Genomic DNA, 23,173 nt, shown 5'->3' with positions numbered 1-23,173 from the left:
GCTCAGTTTCTTTCCGTTTCTTTCATACAGTGTAAATCATCATCATGTAATTAGCCAACAAAGCTGCCACATGATATTTTAGCACCTCCTAAACGTATTAAGACCAGTGTGCGCTCCCTCAGTGACAGCTCTATGATTAATGAACAGCAGCTCTGACAGTGAGCAAGAGCATAACCTGCTTGCATTATATGAAGGGACTCCAGGTCGCCTCTATAGACTTCTCAAATCACTCAGAAAGACTTGGCTCATGGACTGATGATGTGATCAGTGAAGTCTGTCTGAAGCCTTCTGCATCTCTCTGAAGAGACCCGCTCTCTGACGCGCAGAATCTGAACCGTATGTAATACTGCCACAAGACTTCTTCTGAGAATATTCAAATCATAAGTCACTTGATTTTCTGTAACAAGTTTCCTTATTCATGTTTTGTTTATAATTATTTGTTAATATATTTGTTAAAAGTGCACTATGTAAAAAAATTTCAGTAAAATATAAAAAAAAAACACTAGGCCAGTGTTATATATTTTGTCCAGTTGAGTACTTTCAATATCCCAAATGTTTCCAACTATTTGTAAATCGTGAGAAAATTGCTATTTTAACCAAGGAACCGGGACGTGTGAGGAAGTCGCCTGTCAATTGCATCATATCTGCGTTACCCTCGGTTTCCGGGTTCGGTTTTATTTTGCAGAAACGCTTTACTCTCACTGCAGTGTGCAACAAGTGTCATAGCAGCCGCCGAGCGAACGCACCGAGTAACGTCATAACTTCATTTTCAACACACTCAGATATATCTAAACCGATAAACAGAGCTGCGTTACCTCATACTCATGACCAGAAAAGAGGAAGTGGCGCCGGCGACTATGCCATAATAACAGTCCCGCTGCTCGCGAGGCGTGTGTTCCGCTCTTCTTATGAACAATCTCTCCAGCGGCCTTGCTCAGCTCCACAACACTCGGTCCTGCTCTGCTTCATACTACAGTTACGTTAATAATCGCATCCATGAACATGATTTCTGCACGAGTCCTATCCCGATTCTTTTCCACCGGCTGTGAGGTGAAGACCACATGTCCCAAGATTCTGCGCTCAAACGTGGCGTCATCAAACTACGCTTTTGTTTTGAATAGGCGACCTCTAGTGGACGGAAAAGTTACATAGTGCAGCTTTAACATAATTCATATATTGTTCTACCTATTATTAGTAGTATTAATATATCATATTTATTCAGAGCTGCCAACTTTTGAAAAAAACTTAGAGTGAGATTTGGTAGGGCCAACCAAAATTTTGCCGCGAACAAAGCAAAAATTGCAACAAAAAATAAAATAAATAATAATATTATAATAATAGCTATATATATATATATATATATATATATATATATATATATATATATATATATATATATATATATATATATATATATATATATGTATATAATAGCTATATACACACACACATCACAGAAAACACTCTCTCTGCATCAGCATTTGAATGGGGTAGTATTGGCTTTTGTTGTTGATTTCTTTTTTGCCTTTGATAGATAAGGTTGATAATTAATTATTTCTATCAAGACAAAATGCATCTATATGACGCTTTGTATACAGTATATCCTATAGACACACACACACACACACACACACACACACACACACACACACACACACACACACACACACACACACACACACACACACACACACACACACATAATTTTAAAGCACTATGTAGAGGCATGGTTTTGTCTAAATAGAACAAATTGATTATACATCAACCTACAGCATACTTTTACAGGGAAGAAAAAGGAAAATAACTGTCCTGTCTGTTGCTCTTCTGTCTATTCTGTGGTTCTTTTTTTGCTGTGGCTGATCTAAAAAAACAGTGTTGTAGTAAAAACTACTTTGAGTAGTTAAGTTATATTCAAGCTACCCTTTTGAAAATAGCTACACTACAAGTTACTATCAAAAAGTAGCTGGCTACATTGAAACCATGTTTCTTTTTCTTCTTCTTTTTTACAATGAGATTGTATACAAATAACTGAATAATTGTTCATGAAGAATGTTGTAAAATTTGGGGTTTCAAGCTTCATAATGCAATAATTATGATTTCAAAGAGTAAAGGCATTCAGGGTTATTGGGACACTTTTCCCCAGTCATTTCAATGGAAAAAACTGTCAGAATCATTACACACAATACTCAAATATAGCCTATATCTCAAACTGGCTGCCCAAGTGCAAAATGGCTACAAATTTAACATCAGTGCAAGAACAAAATGTATGCAAATCAACTTTGCGATACTGTTTGCGAACGTTCGTTGGAACTATGGTTTCGGGAAACACGACTCGTTTAACTATGCTTATAATGACGGAACTTGTGACCATAGTTAGCGAGCGACACTTTCGGGAAACGCACCCCTGAGCGTCACAGCTCCACTTCGCTCATTACAGGCTCGTTCTCGTCAGAACCCAAAACGGAATGTAGCTTTAGGTCGCGCAACACCGTATTTATTTGCCCATTTATCTTGAACCTCACCGAAAGCATGATCGGCTCAACATGTAGATATAGATATATAGATAAACTCATCTTTCAGGCATTTGACAGACCGGGTTGGCACTTCAGCGTGAGAAATCGGGGGTGTGGCGTGTGAGCGTGTGAAACCAATCAAATGCGTGTGTCTCACGGCCAATGCGTGAGAGTTGGCAGCTCTGTTTATTTATATTTTTGTATTGTATATATTTGACAGTTTTTAGGTATTTATTGATGCATTATACATATATAACCCATGCTGGCAAAATGAGTCGCAATGAGCTAAAATTATTTATTGTTATTTTCACAATCTCTATTAAAAAAACTTCCAAATGATGTATGATTTGTTGAAAATGACCGAACTACACCTGTTTGAAGTCGATAGAGTCTGCAAAGTCAGTTTTGAGAAAAATCAAGTTAAAGATTTCTGAAGGTTCCAAAACAAAATCACAGATCAACCATTCCTTAAAATTCCAAATATCTATAGGAAAATACTTTTTTCCCAATATACCACAGTTGTTTAGACAGCCTATATATTAAGACCTACTGTACAAACGTTCATTTAAGACATAACAGGTAATGTTTGTGTAAATATACAAGACAGACACACGCCCTTTGTGCACACACTTCTGATCTGTCAGTCAGTGTGAGTAAGATCGGAGAGACAAAGGAAAGGTACTCCTTGCAGACAACATAAATAAAGATACTTTTAGATGCTTGATTGCTATTTGAAGCACTGGGCTAATGAACTCATTTTTGTGAAAACTTCAAATTAAATTATTATTTTTTTAAATCCCTTTTTTTGCCTGTAGCTCGTAATTAGCCCGTGGGCATTCCGACTCATTTTGCCAGCACGGGTCAAATATCAATATTTAAATCATTGGCTGGTTGTTATTGGCTGGTACTCTTACTACCCCGCTGAAAAGACCAAATTAGGCCAGAATGTCCTGTCTGGTTTATGCAGGTTTGGTGCTTGTCTACTAGTTGGACCAGCATGGTCATGCTGTTCACCAGCACAACAATACTGGTAAAAAAAATTATATCATTTTTGGGGTGCACAGGAAATAATTTAGATGCTTATTTTATTCCTCACTATTCCTTGCATGCATGTAAACCTTACTGGAAAACAGCGTAAACTAACCAGCTGGGTTTTGGTTTTGTTTCGTTCTGTTTTTGTTCTGTTTTGTCCTATTTTGTTCATTTAGATATTTAGTAAAAAGTGTTAAATGTTCAAATATAGAGGGGTCGTTTTTTTAAGGTTTTTTTGACTCAGTGTGAATTTTGCAGTAGCAGACAGATGAAAACTGAGTTTTCTGTTCTGACTGAGAGAGTTTTGTTTCAGAGAGGTGATGATAGGTGTGGATCTAAGCTGGGGTGTGCAGTTGTACAAGTTGAAACCCAACTGCGTTTTTAGTATTTTGAATAAATCTAACAGAAAGACAATGGGGAGATTGGTCATTAAAATGAGCATATGCCCTTCCTTCTGTTGGCCTGTAGCACAAACAGAGGCAGTTGTGCTGTGAAATACACTGTCAGTCACAGCGACACTCAGATCCCCTTAACTGAATGAAACGCCTCTATAATGTATTCATAATGGCCTAGATCTGCTCGACATCATAATGGGATCAAACTACGTGATCAGATTCACAATCTGTAAGAAAGGTCTGGTATGCCATTTGTTTTTGTGTGCGCTTTTGTGGTTAGGGTTAGGTCACTTCATGTGTTTTATCGATCAGATAGGTAACCATTTGTAAGATATGTAAATGGATATGCACTATAGGATAGCAATTTGATCATTAAAACACCTGAAGTGACTAGGCCTTTACTGTCAGCAGAAGTTCAAAGTGTTTTTGTGACTTTGTTTGTGTGCGTGTGTGTGTCAGAGCTTGCATGCTTAGCATTCAGTTTGAGGTTTAAAAGTGTTTGATCATTCTTAAAAGTGCTCGGAAGAGGATATTTCTTGCTTTTTTTCTTCACTCGTTCTCCACCCTCACCTGAGAGACGAACGGTTGCTTTCTCTACTTGACTGACTGCTGACTTACTAGTTCAGGCATCTGTAGAAAAGAGGCTGTGCAGTCAGTCAGTGTGTGTGGGCTCCTGTCTGTGGAAATCTGCTGACAAACAAACTCTCTCTATCTCCCTTGTGTTGGTGATTTCTCCGTTCATTCATTCCCTGCTCAGAACTCGGAGATCCTTTCTTTCAGGCTTTTCAATCTGTCCATGTGCTTCTTTCATCTAATAGTCTCATTATGAAATAAATGTTTCTCTTCAAAACATGTTTTGACTCCATTTTTCTTCGATGAAAGGTTATATTTTTGTGAATTATTTTAATGAAAGATCAAAATAATAATAATAAATGCAGTTTTATACAGCCTTTTATACAGCTATATTCCAATAATTTGGACCTGGGCTGCATTTCTCAAAAGTATCATGAGCTAAAAGAGCATTGATCGTAAAGAGCATTGGTGCATATGAGGCTGGCATAGGCTAGAACCAAATTGTTGTTAACGAAAGTTGTTGTTTTTGTTTGTTTTTGCGCACTATTTTTTTTTTTTTTTTTCCGCTTCATAAAATTAAGGTTGAACCACTGGAGTCACATGGACTATTTTATCGATGTTTTGTTTTTACTACCTTTCTGGACCTTGAAAGTAGAGCCCTGCGCGGGACTGTTTTCTTCATCCCGCTCCCGCCCGGACCCGCCGAATTTCTGACCATTACCGCCCGCTCCCGCAACGTATGTGTTACACTCCCGCCCGCTCCTGCAATATGTATGTCCACTCCCGCCTGCACCCGCAAAACTCTGAGAATTTATTCCCGCACAATAATAGAGATGCATTGATTTTGTGTCTTCTCCCGTCCCGCAGGAAAAAAAAAACACGTATTTGTATTGATATTATTAAAGAGATTCATGGGGTTGTTTGTTTCGTTTCCCTGGCCTGCATGTAAAAAAACAAAAAGACAAATACATTCAAATATAATTTCGTTTTTATCAAAAACTTTGCACATAAAAATAGACTGCTTTGCAAAACAGAAAACAGAAAAACAGATTGAGAAACAAAAAACAGATCCCAATTCGTCGGTCAGTTCCGACGTAGGCCTACGTCGAACGTGACCGACTGAAAGGAAACCTGAGAAAACATGCTTCAACAGAACGTAATGTGAACACAAAATAGCAAATGGACATTTAGAAACAATTCCACTCACTAAACTTCTATGTATTGTTAGTCAAAAACACCAAACAGTCAACTTGACCTGCAGGGAGTGCTGAGCGTTTTTGGTGAGGTATGATCAAGTAGCTATGTATTTGCCAGCTGCGCAATATGTGGATACATATAACGTTATACCGCATGATTTTGCCTACCAAAACAATTGAGAAACTTCTCCAAATGTCAGACTTTCCTTGCTTAGCTTTTGTGCTGTAAATACCTCGTTTGAGGTTCTTTTCTACATCATCTATTGACATCTTCTCCATCATGTCGTTAGGCAACCTCCCTATCCCGCCGATTCCCGCAGTGTTTTTTTTAGCCGCCCATTCCCGCCCGCAGCAAAATTCAAACCGCCAGCTCCCGCAAGATTTGCGTTGGGTCCCACGGGACCCGGCGGGACTCAATCCCAATGCAGCCCTCTACTTGAAAGTGTTAATTATATATTGCTGTCTATGGAGGGGTCAGAGAGCTTTCATCAAAAATATCTTCATCAGCAACTCTTTTTATTTGTTCTCCCAATAAAGGTCTCAATGAGGGTCGTCTCAAAAGAACCCATCCTTAGACAGGGCAGATTATCTTGTGTGACACTTGTGATCCCATTGCGGTTCAACAGTACATAGAGAGCACATGCGATTGCTATGCAATGTTGAAGAGCAGTAAGTCGTCTGATGTAATTCCTCCACTGTCATTATGACTGTCTGTCCAATCAGCATCAGCACTGATGCTGATAGCTGCTATTTCAGACTGAAGCTATATTTAGTTCTTGGTGGCAAACACTGGGCATGTTCAGCTGCCAGGATACAGACCGTGTGCACAAGACTGCCTTTCATCCTTCTGCAGTTTGTTTGCTGTCATGACATTTAATTTCATAATTCATTTGACAAAATGTTATTATCTTCTAAAACAACGTACTCTGTGTTTGTCTGGCTTCGTCATAGCTCAAAGACAGGAAGGAAGTTCAAATGTGATTGTCTGGGTGCTCTGTCTGGAATTGAGGACTCAAAGTGCAGAACAGGGAAAGGTCAAATTTGTCTGTCATCGTTCTTTTTTTCTCTTCCTCCCCCCCCCCCCCCTAACCTACCTCTTTTTTCTTGGTCCTTTACGCCTTCTTTCTTTCATTCGTTCTTTTTGAAGATAAACATTTCGAATGCTCGATTTCAAAGTCGGATCAAGTCAAGGTCTGGAGTGAGATGTCAGATCTGTGACGGGTCATCTGATGTGTTTACTGTGTTTGTTGTTTTCTTGTTTATGAATTCTCTGGAGCAGACAACGAATGCTCTGACATTCCTGTCTCATCCTCAGATAAGGACCAGTGAGCATGTCAACCGTAACCAAGCCGAGAGCCCATGTCTTTGTTTATGTGTGTGTGTGCACGTGCGTTTTTTACAGATGCAGAGAAGGCTTTGTAATTTGCTTCTCCAAAAAATCTTTGAATGCGTGAGAGTGTTTATTGTGCCAACTGGATACTTTTTACAAAGATCTCTATAAAATGTCATTCGTTTAAAACTAGTTTTCGGAATATGGAAGTAAGCGATACAGTTTCATAATACATTTTAAAGGTAATAATTTCGTCATTTTCTCCTCATGTCATTCCAAAACTTCTTTTTTTCATACAATTTAAGTGGGGTCCAATTTTGTTTTCAAGAAAACAGTTGAAACATTCTTCATAATGTCTTCTTTTGGGTTTCACAGAAGAAAGAAAGTCAGACATGTTTGGAACAACATGAGGGTGAGAACCGTACCACTCAGAAGTTTGGGGTCAGTACGATTTTTTTAATGTTTCAAAATCTCTTATTCACACCAAGGCTGGTCTTTACTCCAGTCTTCAGTGTCACATGATCCTTCAGAAATCATTCTAATATGATCTCTTATTATCAATAGGGTTGGGTATCGTTTGAATTTTTGCGATTCAGATTCCGATTCTGCTTCTCGATTTCCATTTTCAAAGTCAAACATTTAGATTTCAAGTAAGGGATAGACCACGGCTAGCTGTGCATTGAAGGATTTAATGCACGGCAGGGAGGCAAAGAACTGCCCGACGTGAAGCGGAGGTGCATTAAAGTCCTTTAATGCACAACTAGCCGTAGATTATCCCGCTTATACCATGGTCATTTTCCAGCATTGAGCACTTAAAGCTATTATTGATGTTTGCAGCGCAATATTGGACCGGAAGGGTATAATTGACAGTTATTTTCGTCAGTTACGGCTCGTTAGATCTAGCATTCTACTCGCTTCGAATCAGACACAGAGATAAAGTAGTGCGGCAAGATTACATTTATTTGAATTAATGAATTATGGCATTTATTTGAGAGAGAGAGAGAGAGAGAGAGAGAGAGAGAGAGAGAGAGAGAGAGAGAGAGAGAGAGAGAGATCCGGACCTGCGTCTGTTCAGCGCCTCTCTCTCCATTAACAACAAAGCTAATTACTTCTAAAAAAGCGATGTATCCCCCTTGTTGCTGAGAAATTAATGTAGCGATTCAATATCAAAGCTATTTTATTACTAAAAGTTGCTGGGCAGCGTTGATAAGTTTCTGTGCTCCTAGATGTTTGTGTGTGCGCTTCAATGAAAACAGCGCATTAATATAGAACGGTGATTCAACTGACTTAGAACTTAGAACATTGAACGGTTTCATTGCAAACCTCGCAGCCAATCAGAACCGTGTATTCAGACAGACCATGGTAAAAACATATTTATTCTGTTGCAGCTGCATACCATGAACAGCAATCAGCAGCATAAAGAATTCTTACACAAGGAACTTTTGCCTATGGTTTTAATAAAAAAATACCACTGCAAAACAACTAGACTAACTTCAAATACATTTCAAACATCATTAAAGACAAGTAAACAGTCAGTAAAATAAGATCAAATAAATAAACTAGCAATACATTATCACAAATAAATACAACTGAACAAACTTCAGGTACAGAAATTGAAATCCAATGTAATATTATGTCAAATAACACTGCATAGTTTTTGTTTTATAAAAAAAAATAGATGAATCCTTATTAAAGTTTCAAAAGTTAGTGGATGTGTGCACAGCACAGAAAACAGAGCTTGATTGCCGAATCGAGTTTTCTTTTGCGTCCTCTTGCACTTAAATGATTACAATACGCACATGAATCAAGCTGAAATAAGATGAATAAGCTGAATCGTAATGTGTGTCTTATCGAATCCACGGTTCTTGGAAACCTGGAACCGGTTCTCGATACCCAACCTAGTTCTGTGTTGAAAACAATTGTGCTGCTTAATATTTTTGTGGAAACCTTGTTACAATTTTTCAGGAGTCTTTGATGAATAGAAATTTATTTTAAATAGATTTTGTTATAACAATGTAAATGTCAATTTATTCAAATTAAAAATGTCAATGATCAATGTAATGCATCTTTGCTGAAATGGTAGTGATACAATTTTTCTTTAAGAATGCAGTTGTTTTTGTTTTTTTTTTGTCTGGGATATTCTTCTGGCTTGGTGACCTGTTTTTATGTTCATTTTCATATACATTTACAATAAACGCCTCTTCATGGCCTGTGGCCTGTGTTTAATTTGAAGTACACAAATTGGGATGCAGCCTTTGTTTTTTTTGTATTGTTTATTATTTCCAACTACAGATTGGTGATGAATATTCCTTTAAGTAGAAGTGACCAAATATTAGCAGTGGAAAAGGAGGACATATGCGTGTATGTGTGTGAAGTGAAGGAGAGGCTGTTTTGAACTGTACAGCGCCTGCAGTCCAATCTGTGTGCAGAGCAGAAAATAAAGCAATTTGTTATCCACCGAGTCTCTGCAGGCGTGCCTCCTCAGCACTTTTCTTACTCACTGTGTGCGTTAGAGAGAGAGAGAGAGAGAGAGAGAGAGAGAGAGAGAGAGAGAGAGAGACTGAGACTGTGTTTGTAGTTTCAGTTGTGATGTGCTGTGTGTATGTTCCACTACATTACCTTAATTGGCCAGGTCTGTCTTTGTGTTAAACTCAAAGCAAAGCTCAAGCACCTTTGAGTCACTACATGCTCAAATCTCAGCCTGTGCTCTCTTCATTTATATAATCCCAGAGGTAAAGCCGGTTGTGTTTGATAGAGATACGAAATTGAGTGTCAAATAGACGTCACTCATTTTTTACTGTTAATATGCTGTTTGGGTAGCAGTTCTTTGTGAAGGTACCTGCTAATTCTGCAAAGAAGAATGCAAATGAGCTATCACATTATAGGGATTTGTTTGGTTTACCCCCACAGTAAGTCAAAAGTTTGGAAACATTACAATTTTTTAATGCTTTTGAAAGAAGTCTCTCATGCTCACCAAGGCTGCATTTATTTAATCCAAAATACGTTATCAAAAAAATAAAAAAAACGGTAATATTGTGAAATATAATTACAATTTAAAAATTTTTTTTTTCTATTTTAATACATTTAAAAATTAAAATTAATTCCTATGATGACAAAACATTGAGTAATGTATATAACTACTGTTCCCAGAAGGAGGGAAACGAGGTACAAAACATGACTATGGGATATCGCGTTCTTGCACCATCTTTATTCATGCCTGAAATGCCAATTACACATGACATCGTGGACGGGGTCACCTGCTCACAGCATATAAATGCAGTCACATGCGTCATTCCCTGTATTCAGTCCAGCTCTTCCCCGAGCCTCCGGCTCAGAGGTGTTGTACCTCGTTTCCCTCCTTCTAGCAACAGTAGTTATATACATAACTCAATGTCCACATTCAATCGGTTCACTTGGTACAACACATGACTATGGAACACATATTCACACCCTGAAAAGTCGCTGAACTAAATGTAAGGGACCAGCACCACCACATACCCCTTTTCCAAGGGAGTGACCTACGGTGAGCACGTGTAATGGAGGCCAGCTAGTAGTTGCTGTGCGAGTAAACCTCACTCTTCTAAACTGGATAAACGTGCACTGTGACCCCAACTGGCATCCGCTCGAAAATCTTAAACCATGCCCATGGCGTTTCCATGCTCCTCATAAGAGTGCACAAAAACCCCTCCAGGCAGAACCAACTCCTTATATGCTATAAACATAGCTTTCTACAATCCGATGGGAAAGACTTTGCTTAGATAGTGGCTTCCCACTGGCCGAGTTGGAAAACATGATAAAAAACGAGTGCATTGCCTGCATCTGCCCGATGTACCTGTGTACAACTCACACAGGGCACAAAGTAAGTCTCCTATCTTCTGATTAACTGATTAACTTCTGATTATCTCTGCATATGCTGTGAGTTTGGGTTACTTATAACATTATCTGGAAACACAACATGCACCATTTCACCAGATTTGTAACGTAAATCACTTATAAACCTACACAGAAGAATACATCAATATGCTTCTAAATATGCAAATTGTTGTTCATCACGATTTCAAAATGAAAGTTTCAGCCCTCGCTGTAGCATTTCTATCATAAAGAAGTGGCCAAATATTAAAGATTAAGTGGACATTTGAATTAAATGTTGTTTAGCCAAACAAGGATTTGATCTTCTGTAAAGTGTAACAACAACAATCACCAGGCTGTTGGCACCCTCTGCAGGCATTTGTTATAATACGTAATGTACATAAGGGGCCTTATCATACACCCGGCCCAATGAGAAGTGTTTTTTGCTAGTTTCAGCCGGACGCAGTTATAATTTTCTTGTAGAGCGCCAAATTGTTTAAATAGCAAATGCACTCGGGCCCATCTGTTCGCCCATGGTCTGGTCTGAAAACGAGGCGTGTTCAGGCGCATTGTTGGCGCGTTGCTATTTTGAGGCAACTGAAAACAACTGCGCCATTGACCAACAAAAATCTGGTCTAAAGTCAATAGCTCAGTATTTTATTCAAAGGGCGCGTTAGTAATATGCGCCTATAGGCGGGTGTAGTGATGTCATGGTACCAAAATTCCAGTAGTCGGTACCAATACCATCAAAATTTTACGGTACTCTGTACCAATTTCGGTACCACATCTAAAAAATTTTGTATTAACTATTTTAAAAAAATTATTACATTTATTAAGTTTATTATTTATGATGATAATCATTATAAGTAAATAATACATAAACATTCAAAGGCTGTATGCTGTTTAAAAGTAAATATTGTTTATAAAAAAAGATCAGGTGAAAAATAATCAGCCATCTAGGCATAATTATTACAGAGATGTATTATTATTACATAGAGACGTAGCTAAATCTACTGTCGGCTACAACAGTAGCCTAATAAAAAACCTTTTTTTCTGCCAACCGTTTTTTTTTCCGTCTTTAAACTAGCAAAAGTGGATTCGGACACAAAGGCTTTAAGTGCACCTGCACCATGTGCTGTGCTTCTGACCATGCGCTTAGATCGTTAAATTAGGGCCCAAGTGGATTATGTTTATATTATGTATATTACATTATGTATCTTAACAGTGTGTTCAATAAAACCATATGATTACTTACTTTTGATTTTATTTTAACCAACTATTATTGCCTCATTGTTATTATATACTGTATGTATTTTAAGTAATTTTAAAGGCTATTGGCTATAACCATAAAAAATTACCCAATTTCTCAAATAATCGTCAAAAATAATCAACCAATCAATTACCTAAAATAATCATTAGTGACAGCCCTACAGATAACCGTAATTGCAGATGATTCATGCTGTCTTTGCTGTGTGGAAATTACATTGTTCATGTGTAGAGAAAAGCTGGTTTAAATAAGGATATGCTATACCTTCTATTGTTTTTTATGTAAAGCTAATTATAATCCCACTGTTTTGAAAAATCTGGATATATGAGGTAGCTTAATTTTAAGTATGATTTCTCGAATAGTAAAAGTCATGTCAATTAATACAAGTTTTAACTACATTATAATCTTATAACGAATATACATTTTTCAAGTTTTATTGTATGAGAATTGAGAGTAAAAAAAGAATTTTCCTTAATCACAAACAAAAAGGAAAAGTCGTGGGGCGTTTAAACATTGCTGTGGACAATGGGGGCCTATAGAGTTCAAAAAAACTGCTATAAACTAGAAAAAACCCTAACTCTACCCTAAAAAGTAAAGCCTTTGCATTTTAGAAAAAATACTGTATTTGCCTTATATATGAATTGATTTTCTAAGTGAGGATGTCTACAATTGTCCCCAAAGGGAAGTTTTGCCTGATTTAGCTCTCTTTTGGGGGCTATTTTGTACACAGCATACACTCTCTTTGTTGGCTTTTTTGTGTGATCTTATTAATGCATCTAAAAGACATGAAATTCTACTCTACTCATTGTGTACTTTTATGTGGTATGTTCATGCTCTTATTTTCAGCGCTATGGTACATGTTTGCCCCCATGTAATGAGTCAGACTGTGTCTAGCATTGAGTGAAGCAGCCCTCAAGCATTGAGCTCTCAGACACACTGACGTTATGTAATTAATTCGGCCTTTTCCAATGATCTGTGATCGGTAGCATCTGAGAGGAGGATTAGAGTGTGTCTGGACAGCAGCCGGCAGACATGCTGAACAGACTCATGGTTATGAGGGCATGTGTGATCTCACTTATGTGTGCATGAAAAAGTAGATTTGTGTAGGTTGTATTACATTGAGCATGGAAATACTACACGTTACTACAGCATGACAAATTTAACAGTTTTGATAGCTTTTTTGCTCTCTCCATATCCTCATAAATACCAAATACACAGGGATGTGTGTAAAGACTGTCTTGGGAATTTAACAACTGACCTTGCTATTACCGTGTGTGAGGTGGTAATATAGTGTCAGTGACCTGTCCTTTATCTGTGAGTCAGTTCGCTTCACTCTAAATGGACAGATCAAGGTGTGACTGTTGGTGTGTTGTCTCTAGGGTGCGGTATACTGGCTCTCATATTGGTTTACAACAATATGAAGATGTTATAATGACTAATATCTATTAACAAGACAGAATTACATTTGATCGATTACAACACACCATATTAGCACTTTCTACAGTAACACTCACTGTACTGTTATTTTGACAGAAATGTTGTAGATTCATGTTTTATAATCCATTTAGGTGAGTGAGGCAGTGTACTTTAGGTTTATCACAACTATGGAGCTTTTCACACTTGAAGGAACACTGCACTTTTTTGGGACTTTAGCTTATTCACTGTATCCCCCAGAGTTAGATAAGTCCATACATACCATTCTCATCTCCGTACATCCCATAACTCTGTCTGACGCACCCACCGTTAGCCTAGCTTAGCACAAAGACTGGAGGTATATGGCTCCAGCTAGCCTACTGCTCAATAAGTGACAAAATAATGCCAACATTTTCCTATTTACATGTTGTGATGTGTATAGTCACAGCGTGTACAAATAACAAGGTTACATGAGACACAGCTATATTATAAACGTATACACACAGGGGACTATATTCTCAGAAGGCGCAGCACTGCTCTACTTCTGCGGAGGGCGGAGTGATTTGCTCGCAGGACCGGAGAAGCCCCGCTGTTACGTCTGTCAACAAAACCAACGTGACTAGGAAGATAGTAGCGAACGTGACTGTTGCATGGCTGATTTTGAGGAATTGTCAGAGGATTTTTACTTTGTATCAAACCAAAATCCAGAACCATATCGTATTGAGCCAGAATACACAGACAAGGAGTTACAAACTTTGGAAGCTGATAGACAAGACGCCGAATTACTTCTGGCACCGCTCATTTGTTACTGTGACAGTCAGAGCGCGTTCGTGACAACACAATACTAACATTACAGGGGATACATGGAGCACGGGAACAACTGCAATACAGTAGTGATCACCCTATTCATGTAATAGTGTCACTAACGGTACATTATGTATAGCTAATGACACTGTTACAGTAGGCTAGTCATCTAAAAACATAAAGGAAGTACTTACTGTTGGTTTTGTTGACAGACATAACAGCGGGGCTTCTCCGGTCCTGCGAGCAAATCACTCCGCACTCCGCAGAAGTAGAGCAGTGCTGCGCCTTCTGAGAATATAGTCCCCAGTGTGTATACGTTTATGGCTGTGTGTCATGTAACCTTGTTATTTGGACACGCTGTGACTATACACATTACAACATTTAAATAGGAAAATGTTGGCATTATTTTGTCACTTATTGAGCAGTAGGCTAGCTGGAGCCATATACCTCCAGTCTTTGTGCTAAGCTAGGCTAACGGTGGGTGCGTCAGACAGAGTTATGGGATGCACGGAGATGAGAATGGTATGTATGGACTTATCTAACTCTGGGAGATACAGTGAACAAGCTAAAGTCCCCAAAAAGTGGAGTGTTCCTTTGAGATTGTTTAACCAAGGCTCATTATCCATTGGCTATTTTGTTGTATTTCGCTCTGTTCATACTTTATCCATGCTTAGTACACAATCCTGGGTAGTCCTTTTTTCCTTTTGGAAAAAAAGTGCTTGATTGTATTGAATGTGAACTTGTACTGTACTAAAAATCTTAGAAGTACATTTAAGCAGATAATATGATATTTATGAAATAGACGACTGAAGTGTACTTAAAGTAATACACTTAAATAGACTTTTAAAAAGTGCACTTTGTAATAAATGTTCACTTTAAATCACGTTTTAATAATATTTCATTGTGTTTTAAAGAATTTCACTTATTTTGAATTGTTGAATAACATTCTTAAGCACATGTATAGTACTTTTTTTTAGCTGTAGTGAGTTATTTGATATTACATTTAAAGTTAATATATTTTAAATGTACTAAATTGTAGCTTTAATTTTTACATTATAGTATATTTTAGTTTACCACGAAAGCTTGTCAGTACATTGTGCACTTTAACTATATTTAAAAGACTATAGAATTAATAATGAAATTAACTTAAGTCCTTAAGTGGATCAAATAATACAGCTTTATTTATTTGCAATTAAGTGTCTGAAAACATTGCATTCAATTCTCACTAGGGGTGAGTCACGATTTTCGAATATTTGATTAGTTGATTTAATTATAGAATACAGAATAGGTTGTGCGATTTTCGTCTAAAAAAATCCCCATGTTTGCGGTGCTGATGTGGTGGTTCATGTAACCAGAGTGTGGCGCTGCCTATAATGCACCTAAATGCTGTCAATCAACTCTCAGAGGGTTTTATACTGGGCATGTACAGAGTGTGATTCTTACCTGCGCCTCCACAGCATTGGTCTGGTTTCACACCAAACTTGAACCCTGGTGCTTTTAATACATTTAGTTTTTAGTTTAGATATAGGTTGATAGGTTTAGATTTAGGGGTGTGACGAGACACTTATCTCATGAAACGAGACAGGAGATTGGGTTCACGAGAAAGAGACGAGACAAGATTTTTACATAGTATTTTTATGAAATCCTCAATGATGAAATACATGACCAGACAAATAGTTTGCAGGCGCATTTGAAATGTTTTAACTCATTATCTTGTAATGAATGTCATTTTAGTTCTACTTTCTGAGTATGAATTATCATATGCAGTAAAAGACAACCAGCACTGTAAAGATTTTGCCAAAAACTCAACTGTCTGGCTTCTTTCCTGTATGAATGTCATTTTTTTGGTAAACTTAGGTTTCTTCAGAACTGCACATGAGCTTCTTTTGACCTCCTAACTGAACAAATTCCCACAAATTGATCAGATATTTAGTGCAAACAATAACCATAATCAAAGTACTCAATATTCAAAGTGCAAATAGAGACTACATTTTTCTTCAAGCATGACACAGAACTAAGAGATGTTACAACTAGATAGCTTTATTATTGGGAGAAATTCCCATGCCTCAGGGAGTCGCTTTCAAACAGCGGTAACAAAGGCTATTGAAATGACCAAACGCATTTGAATGAACGCTCCAGTTTACTTTCGCTTTCGTGATCGTGTGTACTCTGTGAAAAGGGAGCAGTGACCAGGTCATGACAATATGACACAAGACAGCTTTTCACCTCGACGAGAAATCTCGTCAGTTTAGTCTCGCAAGAACACACCCCGTCACACCCCTATGATTGGTAGTGAGTGTCCATCCAGTATTTTACCTGTAGTTACTGTGGTTCTGCTACAGTACAAAATTTCATATGTTATTCAAAAACCATATGCATTTTCATAACGGGTCAAAAATTGAGCTGTACCTGAGTACCAATTAACTCTAGTTTCCAGATGGTTGCACAGCTTTGAACAGTGTTACACAGCATGAGAAGATGATACGGATAAAGCATCAGAGTGAAGGCATTATATAAAAGGCTGATTAGGCCTGATAGATCGCCGTACTGAACGGGTTTCTCCCTCCATCCATTTAATCTCAGCATGTGCGGTATCGATGTACCGTGTCTGTAGCCTGGCTAATGCAGGCTGGAGGGTTTTAAATGAACATCAGTGCTGTGCTTTAAGACAAATGGCTGCTGATGAAATGTTAAATATTCAGACTTACACTTGCCGTCATGTAGGAAACAACCCACTGCTCTACAACAGCCATTAAACACCGGCACGCCTCAGATCTATGCTGCCAATCTATATTACATAAGTCTGTGCTCTGCTAAACAAGAGCATGCATGCAGTGGCAAACTGCAGAATGATACAGCCATTACTCTCTGGCATATTACAAACCCACAGTGCCAAGTCATGTTATGTAACTTCACAAATGCACACTGAACATGCTGAGACTACGACATGCTAAGAGATACGAGTACACAGATAGAGATACAGAAGAACAAATCTGTAACTCGTGACTTCACTTCACCACACTGCACTGGACAGTGGGAATGTTAATGAAGTAATGGACCCTTTTCACACTTCCGATGTTCGGAAGTCGTTATAGTTGGGCAAACTTCTATACTGGTGAACAACTGCAAATAGACTTTATAATAAGAAATCTTCTCACATAGCAAAAGAAAAAATCTGTGATAGTGTTTCCATTACTTTCCAAAAGAGGGAAAAATATAGAGAGATTGATTACAGCAGTCAGCATGGCTTAGTCTTCCCCTGGCCACAGACTTCAGACTAGCTGGGAATTTTCTTACTCAAGCCACTGAATGCTGCTGCTCCTGATTGCTTTTAGAGGGAAGAGCTGCCTATAACTGCTGGTTTAGGGTCTGTTTTCTCTGTAATAATAGCATTGGTGAAATATGCACTCTTAAGAGTGTCAAAGGTTTCGGTTTACAACGTGTTTTCTTGAACGCAATGGCCAAATTATGTGTTCAAATTAGGTTACACTTTACTTAAAGCCTTTATGTATAATGCATTATAAAAGTATATTTAATGCATTAATTATGCCTTAATGCATTGTATGGTCTCATTAATATTTGTAACCCCAGTTATAATACATTATAATTAGGGATGCACCAAATCCAGATTTTTGGGGTTCGGCCGAATACCGAATCCACTGGTTAAGATTCTGCCGAATCCAAAACAGAATCCCGAATCCTACTCCCATCCTCAGTCCATTATCACAGTAAACACATTAATAAAGTAAACGACGTCCACTTCAGTGTATGTTTCATTTTATTTTATTTTAACTGTAAAAAAAGAGAATAGGCAACATTATGCCAGGATGACTGTCCTTCCTTTGCCGTACCTGATGTTGCTGCATTTTGGCTGCTGTCTGTAGATTCCTTCATGCACAGCTCGTATTCTTTCACTCGTATGTTTCATACGCAAATGTTTTAACAGCGGCTATTGTTTAGGGTCCTTGTCACGACGAGACAAATCGGCATTGCAAACTGAACATACAGCTCAACTTGAATCGCCTTCTTTTGACTGAACGTACTGCCAAACAACACTTTTTGCTCACGAGTTCCATTTTCACTTTCTCACAGCCGACTTCATTCAAACGGTCCACCTAGTAAACACCTTCCAAATCCGAATCCTGGATTCGGTGCATCCCTAATTATAATACACTTTTAGAAAGTATAATGCATTAAACACTACAAAAAACTATTTCAGATGTAAAAAGGAATCTGTGAATATTGCATTTTAACATTTTAATATGCATTATAACATACATTATGAATACCTTTTATAATGTATTATACATGAAGACTTTAAGTAAAGTGTTACCGAATTCAACACTCAAAACAAGTCCAGTGCTGAATTCTGCATGCTCACTAATCCTCTCATTATAACTTATCACAAACAAAGTGTAGACATTATGGGCCAAATTTACTAAACAGGGCAAATTAGTGTGAGAGCGCAGTAAAAAAAAAAAAAGCACCAATGGGAATGGAAAGTTCTGTGTGTGATCTACTGACGACGCACAAATGAAAGAACACAGACGCAGCCGGATCATTTCCATTATGACCAACGCAACCAGGAGCAGCGCAAATTAGTGTCTGGTTTAAGACATGCTTTTTTGGGTGGTAAATAATGGCGCAAATACCAGTAAATTGACGAGCGTAAACCTTTGTAAATCACTGCATGATTCATTTAAATAATCTCCTCCCATAAATTTAGCGTCTGAAAGGGAAACTCCTACAAATGTATATGTAATAAGGTCAGCCACAAAAATAACTCTGTCCATGCCTTTTCAGCAAAAATTGTTCACTGTGTGTGTTTAGTAAATCCTGACAGTAGTTTTTTAATGCCAAAGGTTTGCACTGACACAAGCTGTTAGTAAATCTGGCCCTATGTAGGCTAAATAAGAGATTTATTGTGCAGTCTGTGAGAATATATTAAGTCATACATACCATTCAAAAGTTAGGAATTAATAGCTTTATTCAGCAAGACATTAAACTGATCTAAAGTGACAGAAAAGACAAAAAAAGGTATTATAGTTTCCGCAAAATATAATAAATATTTCTTAAGCACCAAATCATCATATTAAAAAGATTTGGATCATGTAATCATGTGCCACTGCTGAAAATTCAGCATTGCCAGTAATAAATTACGTTATAGTTATCAAAGCCATCCGGAAATTGCAAAGGCATTCCAAAACTGCAGCTCTTGTGGGGTGTTCCCGTTCTGCAGTGGTCGGTATCTATCAAAAGTGGTCCAAAGAAGGAACAGTGGTGAACCGGCTACAGGGTCATGGGCGGCCAAGGCTCAGTGATGCATGTGGGAAGCGAAGGCTGGCCTGTGTGGTCCAATCAAACAGACGAGCTACTGCAGCTCAAATTGCTCACAAAGTTAATGCTGGTTCTGATAGAAAGGTGTCAGAATTCACAGTGCTTCGCAGTTTGTTGCGTATAGGGCTGCATAGCCGCCAGCCAGTCCATGCTGACCCCTGTCCACCGCTGAAAGCACCAACAGTGGGCACGTGAGCATCAGAACTGGACCACGGAGCAATGGAAGAAGGTGGCCTGGTCTGATGAATCGTGTTTTCTTTTACATCACGTGGATGGCTGAGTGCGTGTGTTCTGCTCGGAAACCTTGGGTCCTGCCATCCATGTGGATGTTAATTTGACACGTACCACCTAAGCATTGTTGCAGACCATGTACATCCTTTCATGGAAATGGTATTCCCTGGTGGCTGTGGCCTCTTTTAGCAGGATAATGCGCCCTGCCACAAAACAAAAATAGTTCAGGAATGGTTTGAGGAGCACAACAACGCGTTCGAGGTGTTGATTTTGCCTCCAAATACACACAAACACACACACACACACACACACACACACACACACACACACACACACACACACACACACACACACACACACACACACACACAGCATTAATGGTAATCAAATAATTAGGCTTTTTAACAATTAACAGGTTACAGATCCCAGCTAGTATGCCAAATACTTCCATAAACTCTACACATCATTTTCAATATATACAAATAGGTTTATTATGTGTGTAAAATATGTATATGTATGTAAAACATAAATATATTTTTGTGCATTATAAATTGTATGCAATATAATATATTAACTTTTTCAAGTTGTATCCAATATTTTGTCCAACGAAAAAAATCAGACTGGGTAACATCATCCGTTTTTAACATCTACATGTGTGTTCTGAACCTGTAAAGAGATGAATAGCTAGTCTCTTTGTAACACAGGTTTTTCCATCCATTAATCCATGCACCCATCCATCTATCTATCCATTCATCCTCATGGATATTCGTTTATTATTGAAATTGGGTCTTCTATCTCCCCATCCCAGGTGTCACTCAGCAGGATGGATGTTGCCATTCACTAATACCTGCATGCACACAAACACTCACTCACACACACACAGCTTATGTCAGCCTCTCTTGAGACTGATACACCCATTATGAGATGACCATCTGTAGCCCACACACGTATATATACCTACTACACAATCTCACATACAGGCCCACGATTCACCTGCCTTCCTAAAGACCAATAAAGTAATTTAGCCATTGGCAGAAACAGTGTGTTATGAGACATAATGCTGAAATTGTATACCTACACTACAATCTCAGTGTGAGCTCATGTATGTCTGTGTGTCACGGTGGGGTCTAATTAGGAAATAACATCAGCAGTGGAGACTCATCAGTCTTGTATGTAACAACACTGCTGACATGCCAACAGAACATGGGTCACCTCAGCTGCATGTACAGTGAAGATAGAGAGAATTACTGTGTTTTACTGTACCTGATCCTGTTTGAAGGTGATCGTGTGTCATTTCTGCTCCAGTACCTTACTTTTTATTTTTTCAAATTATATATTAACAATAACAATTTGGTAAAATAAAAAAAGAAATAGTAAGATACTGGAGCAGAAATTACACAACATATGTATACATATTTTATATATATATAAAATACAAAATAAAAATATGACAAATGAAATCAGACCAAATCGTATATATGTTTCAGTTTTATTTTATTTTAGATAATGTACTTATTTTGGTTGACTGTTTGGCTTCTTTTCAATGTTTTTTTTTTTTTGTTTTGTTTTGTTTTCATCTAAATGGGTTTGGGACAGTTTGGCTTTTATAGACAGATATGAGCATGTTTTTTTTACGTTGAGTGTGTGCATTTTTCATGACTATGTACTGTATGTGCATTAGAACTGTGTGTGTGTGTGTGTGTTTGTTTTTCTTATAGTGGATTTGTATTTATAGTGACTTTTTAGCATCTCGCTGGTGGCATTGCGACATTGTGCTATAGCAAAAGGTTGCTATTTATAGATCAATGATGTATATGGGTGCCCACTGGCTAAGAGAATGTGGTACTATTGCCTGTATGCACACTTACACACAGATTGTGTGTTATGCCGCATCCAGCCTCCTTGAAAAGAGGAATTTACATTAGGCCATATCTACTCTAACAGAAAATTGAATCCATCTATCCATCTAACAGTATTTATTTTCTTTCCTCCCTCAGGAGACTGAGATCAGCAGGAAAAGAAAGGAGTGTGAAGTCCTTGAGGAGGAGGTGAAGAAAAAGAGCCAGTCATGTCAAACTCTGGTGAGAGCCTTTACAAGTTCACATCTTATGAGAGAGTCTCTCATGCTGGGTGTCATATCAAGACTCTTCTGGGATATTTACTGTTAGTCTTCCACCATACAGTGCTTTTGTAGTTGGGATTCATAAGGGGCCGTAATGGGGTTGAACTATTTTAGGGGCCTACAGGTACCCACAACAAATTAATGATTAAAACATTGCGTTATATATACTGTGGCCACATGAGCACAATTATGTATGTAATTAAGATAAAATAGAGAAACCATAGAAACAATAGTAATAAATTGTAGGTGGATTATCACACCGACAGTGATTTGTGGCTAAAAAAAAACAACTGCTTGTCATTTTATGTGAGAATTGGACTTTGAGAACTGTCGGTGATGAGTCAGTGATTTTGAAGTATCATGCTCCTGGGTTGCAGGTTTGTTTTTGGGTCCATTATATACAGTATGTGAACCATTTATGACCACTTTATGAAGAATTTCTGAATGACATGTTTTTGCAGCTTTGTTTCATAAATGTTATGGGTAGACTGCAAATGTGTTTTGAATCATGAGAGCTAGATTACATGCTACATGGTCTTTTATTCCCCCCAAAAAACAAGGAACCCTATCCATCCATTACCAAACTGTTGTTACAAAATATTAAAATTTATATATACATATTTATTTACATATAATACATATTATAATAATCAGACTCAATAGATTTATGTATGTATTTTTAAATAGTATTCATTTATTTAAAGGGTGCTTTCACAGCTGCCTCATTTAGTTTGGTTGAATCGTACTAGAGTTCGTTTTCCCCTTTGGTGCGGTTCGTTTGGTCAGGTGTGAAAGCAGCAATCGCACTCGGGTGCGCACCAAAAGCGGACCAAACTAGTGTACCGAGACCTCCTTGAAGAGGTGGTCTCGATACGCTTTCAAACGAACTCTGGAGCAGTTTGTTTGTGGTGAGAACGTGATCCGACCTCGAACAGACCCAACTTCAAAAAGTACTGATAATTTTTGGACTAAACCAGCTGCCATAGTCAGCTGCACTGTGCATTATGTGATGAGGAAGTGTTTGTTGACAGTTTGCACTTTAGCATGGCAGCTCGCGGACAAAGTTGGAGTAGTGAAGAGGTGACGAGCCTCATAGAAATTTGGTCTGATG

General features: G+C 38.0%; 1 protein-coding gene across 1 annotated transcript in view; it reads left to right on the top strand.

The window, feature by feature from the left end:
• The window catches only part of LOC307132372 (uncharacterized protein), a 117,619-nt gene that overhangs the window by 77,979 nt on the left and 16,467 nt on the right, over positions 1-23,173 (top strand). Inside the window, exon 4 of the mRNA XM_079826625.1 lies at positions 21,938-22,021. Within this exon, the coding sequence (XP_079682751.1) occupies positions 21,938-22,021 (84 nt within the window). The remainder of the gene's footprint in view (positions 1-21,937; positions 22,022-23,173) is intronic.

This window comes from Gobio gobio (assembly GCF_949357685.1).
Source record: "Gobio gobio genome assembly, chromosome: 10".
In the NCBI taxonomy this organism is placed as follows: Eukaryota; Metazoa; Chordata; class Actinopteri; order Cypriniformes; family Gobionidae; genus Gobio; species Gobio gobio.
Note: the sequence above shows the minus strand (reverse complement) of the source record. Positions and strands in the feature narration are given on the sequence as shown.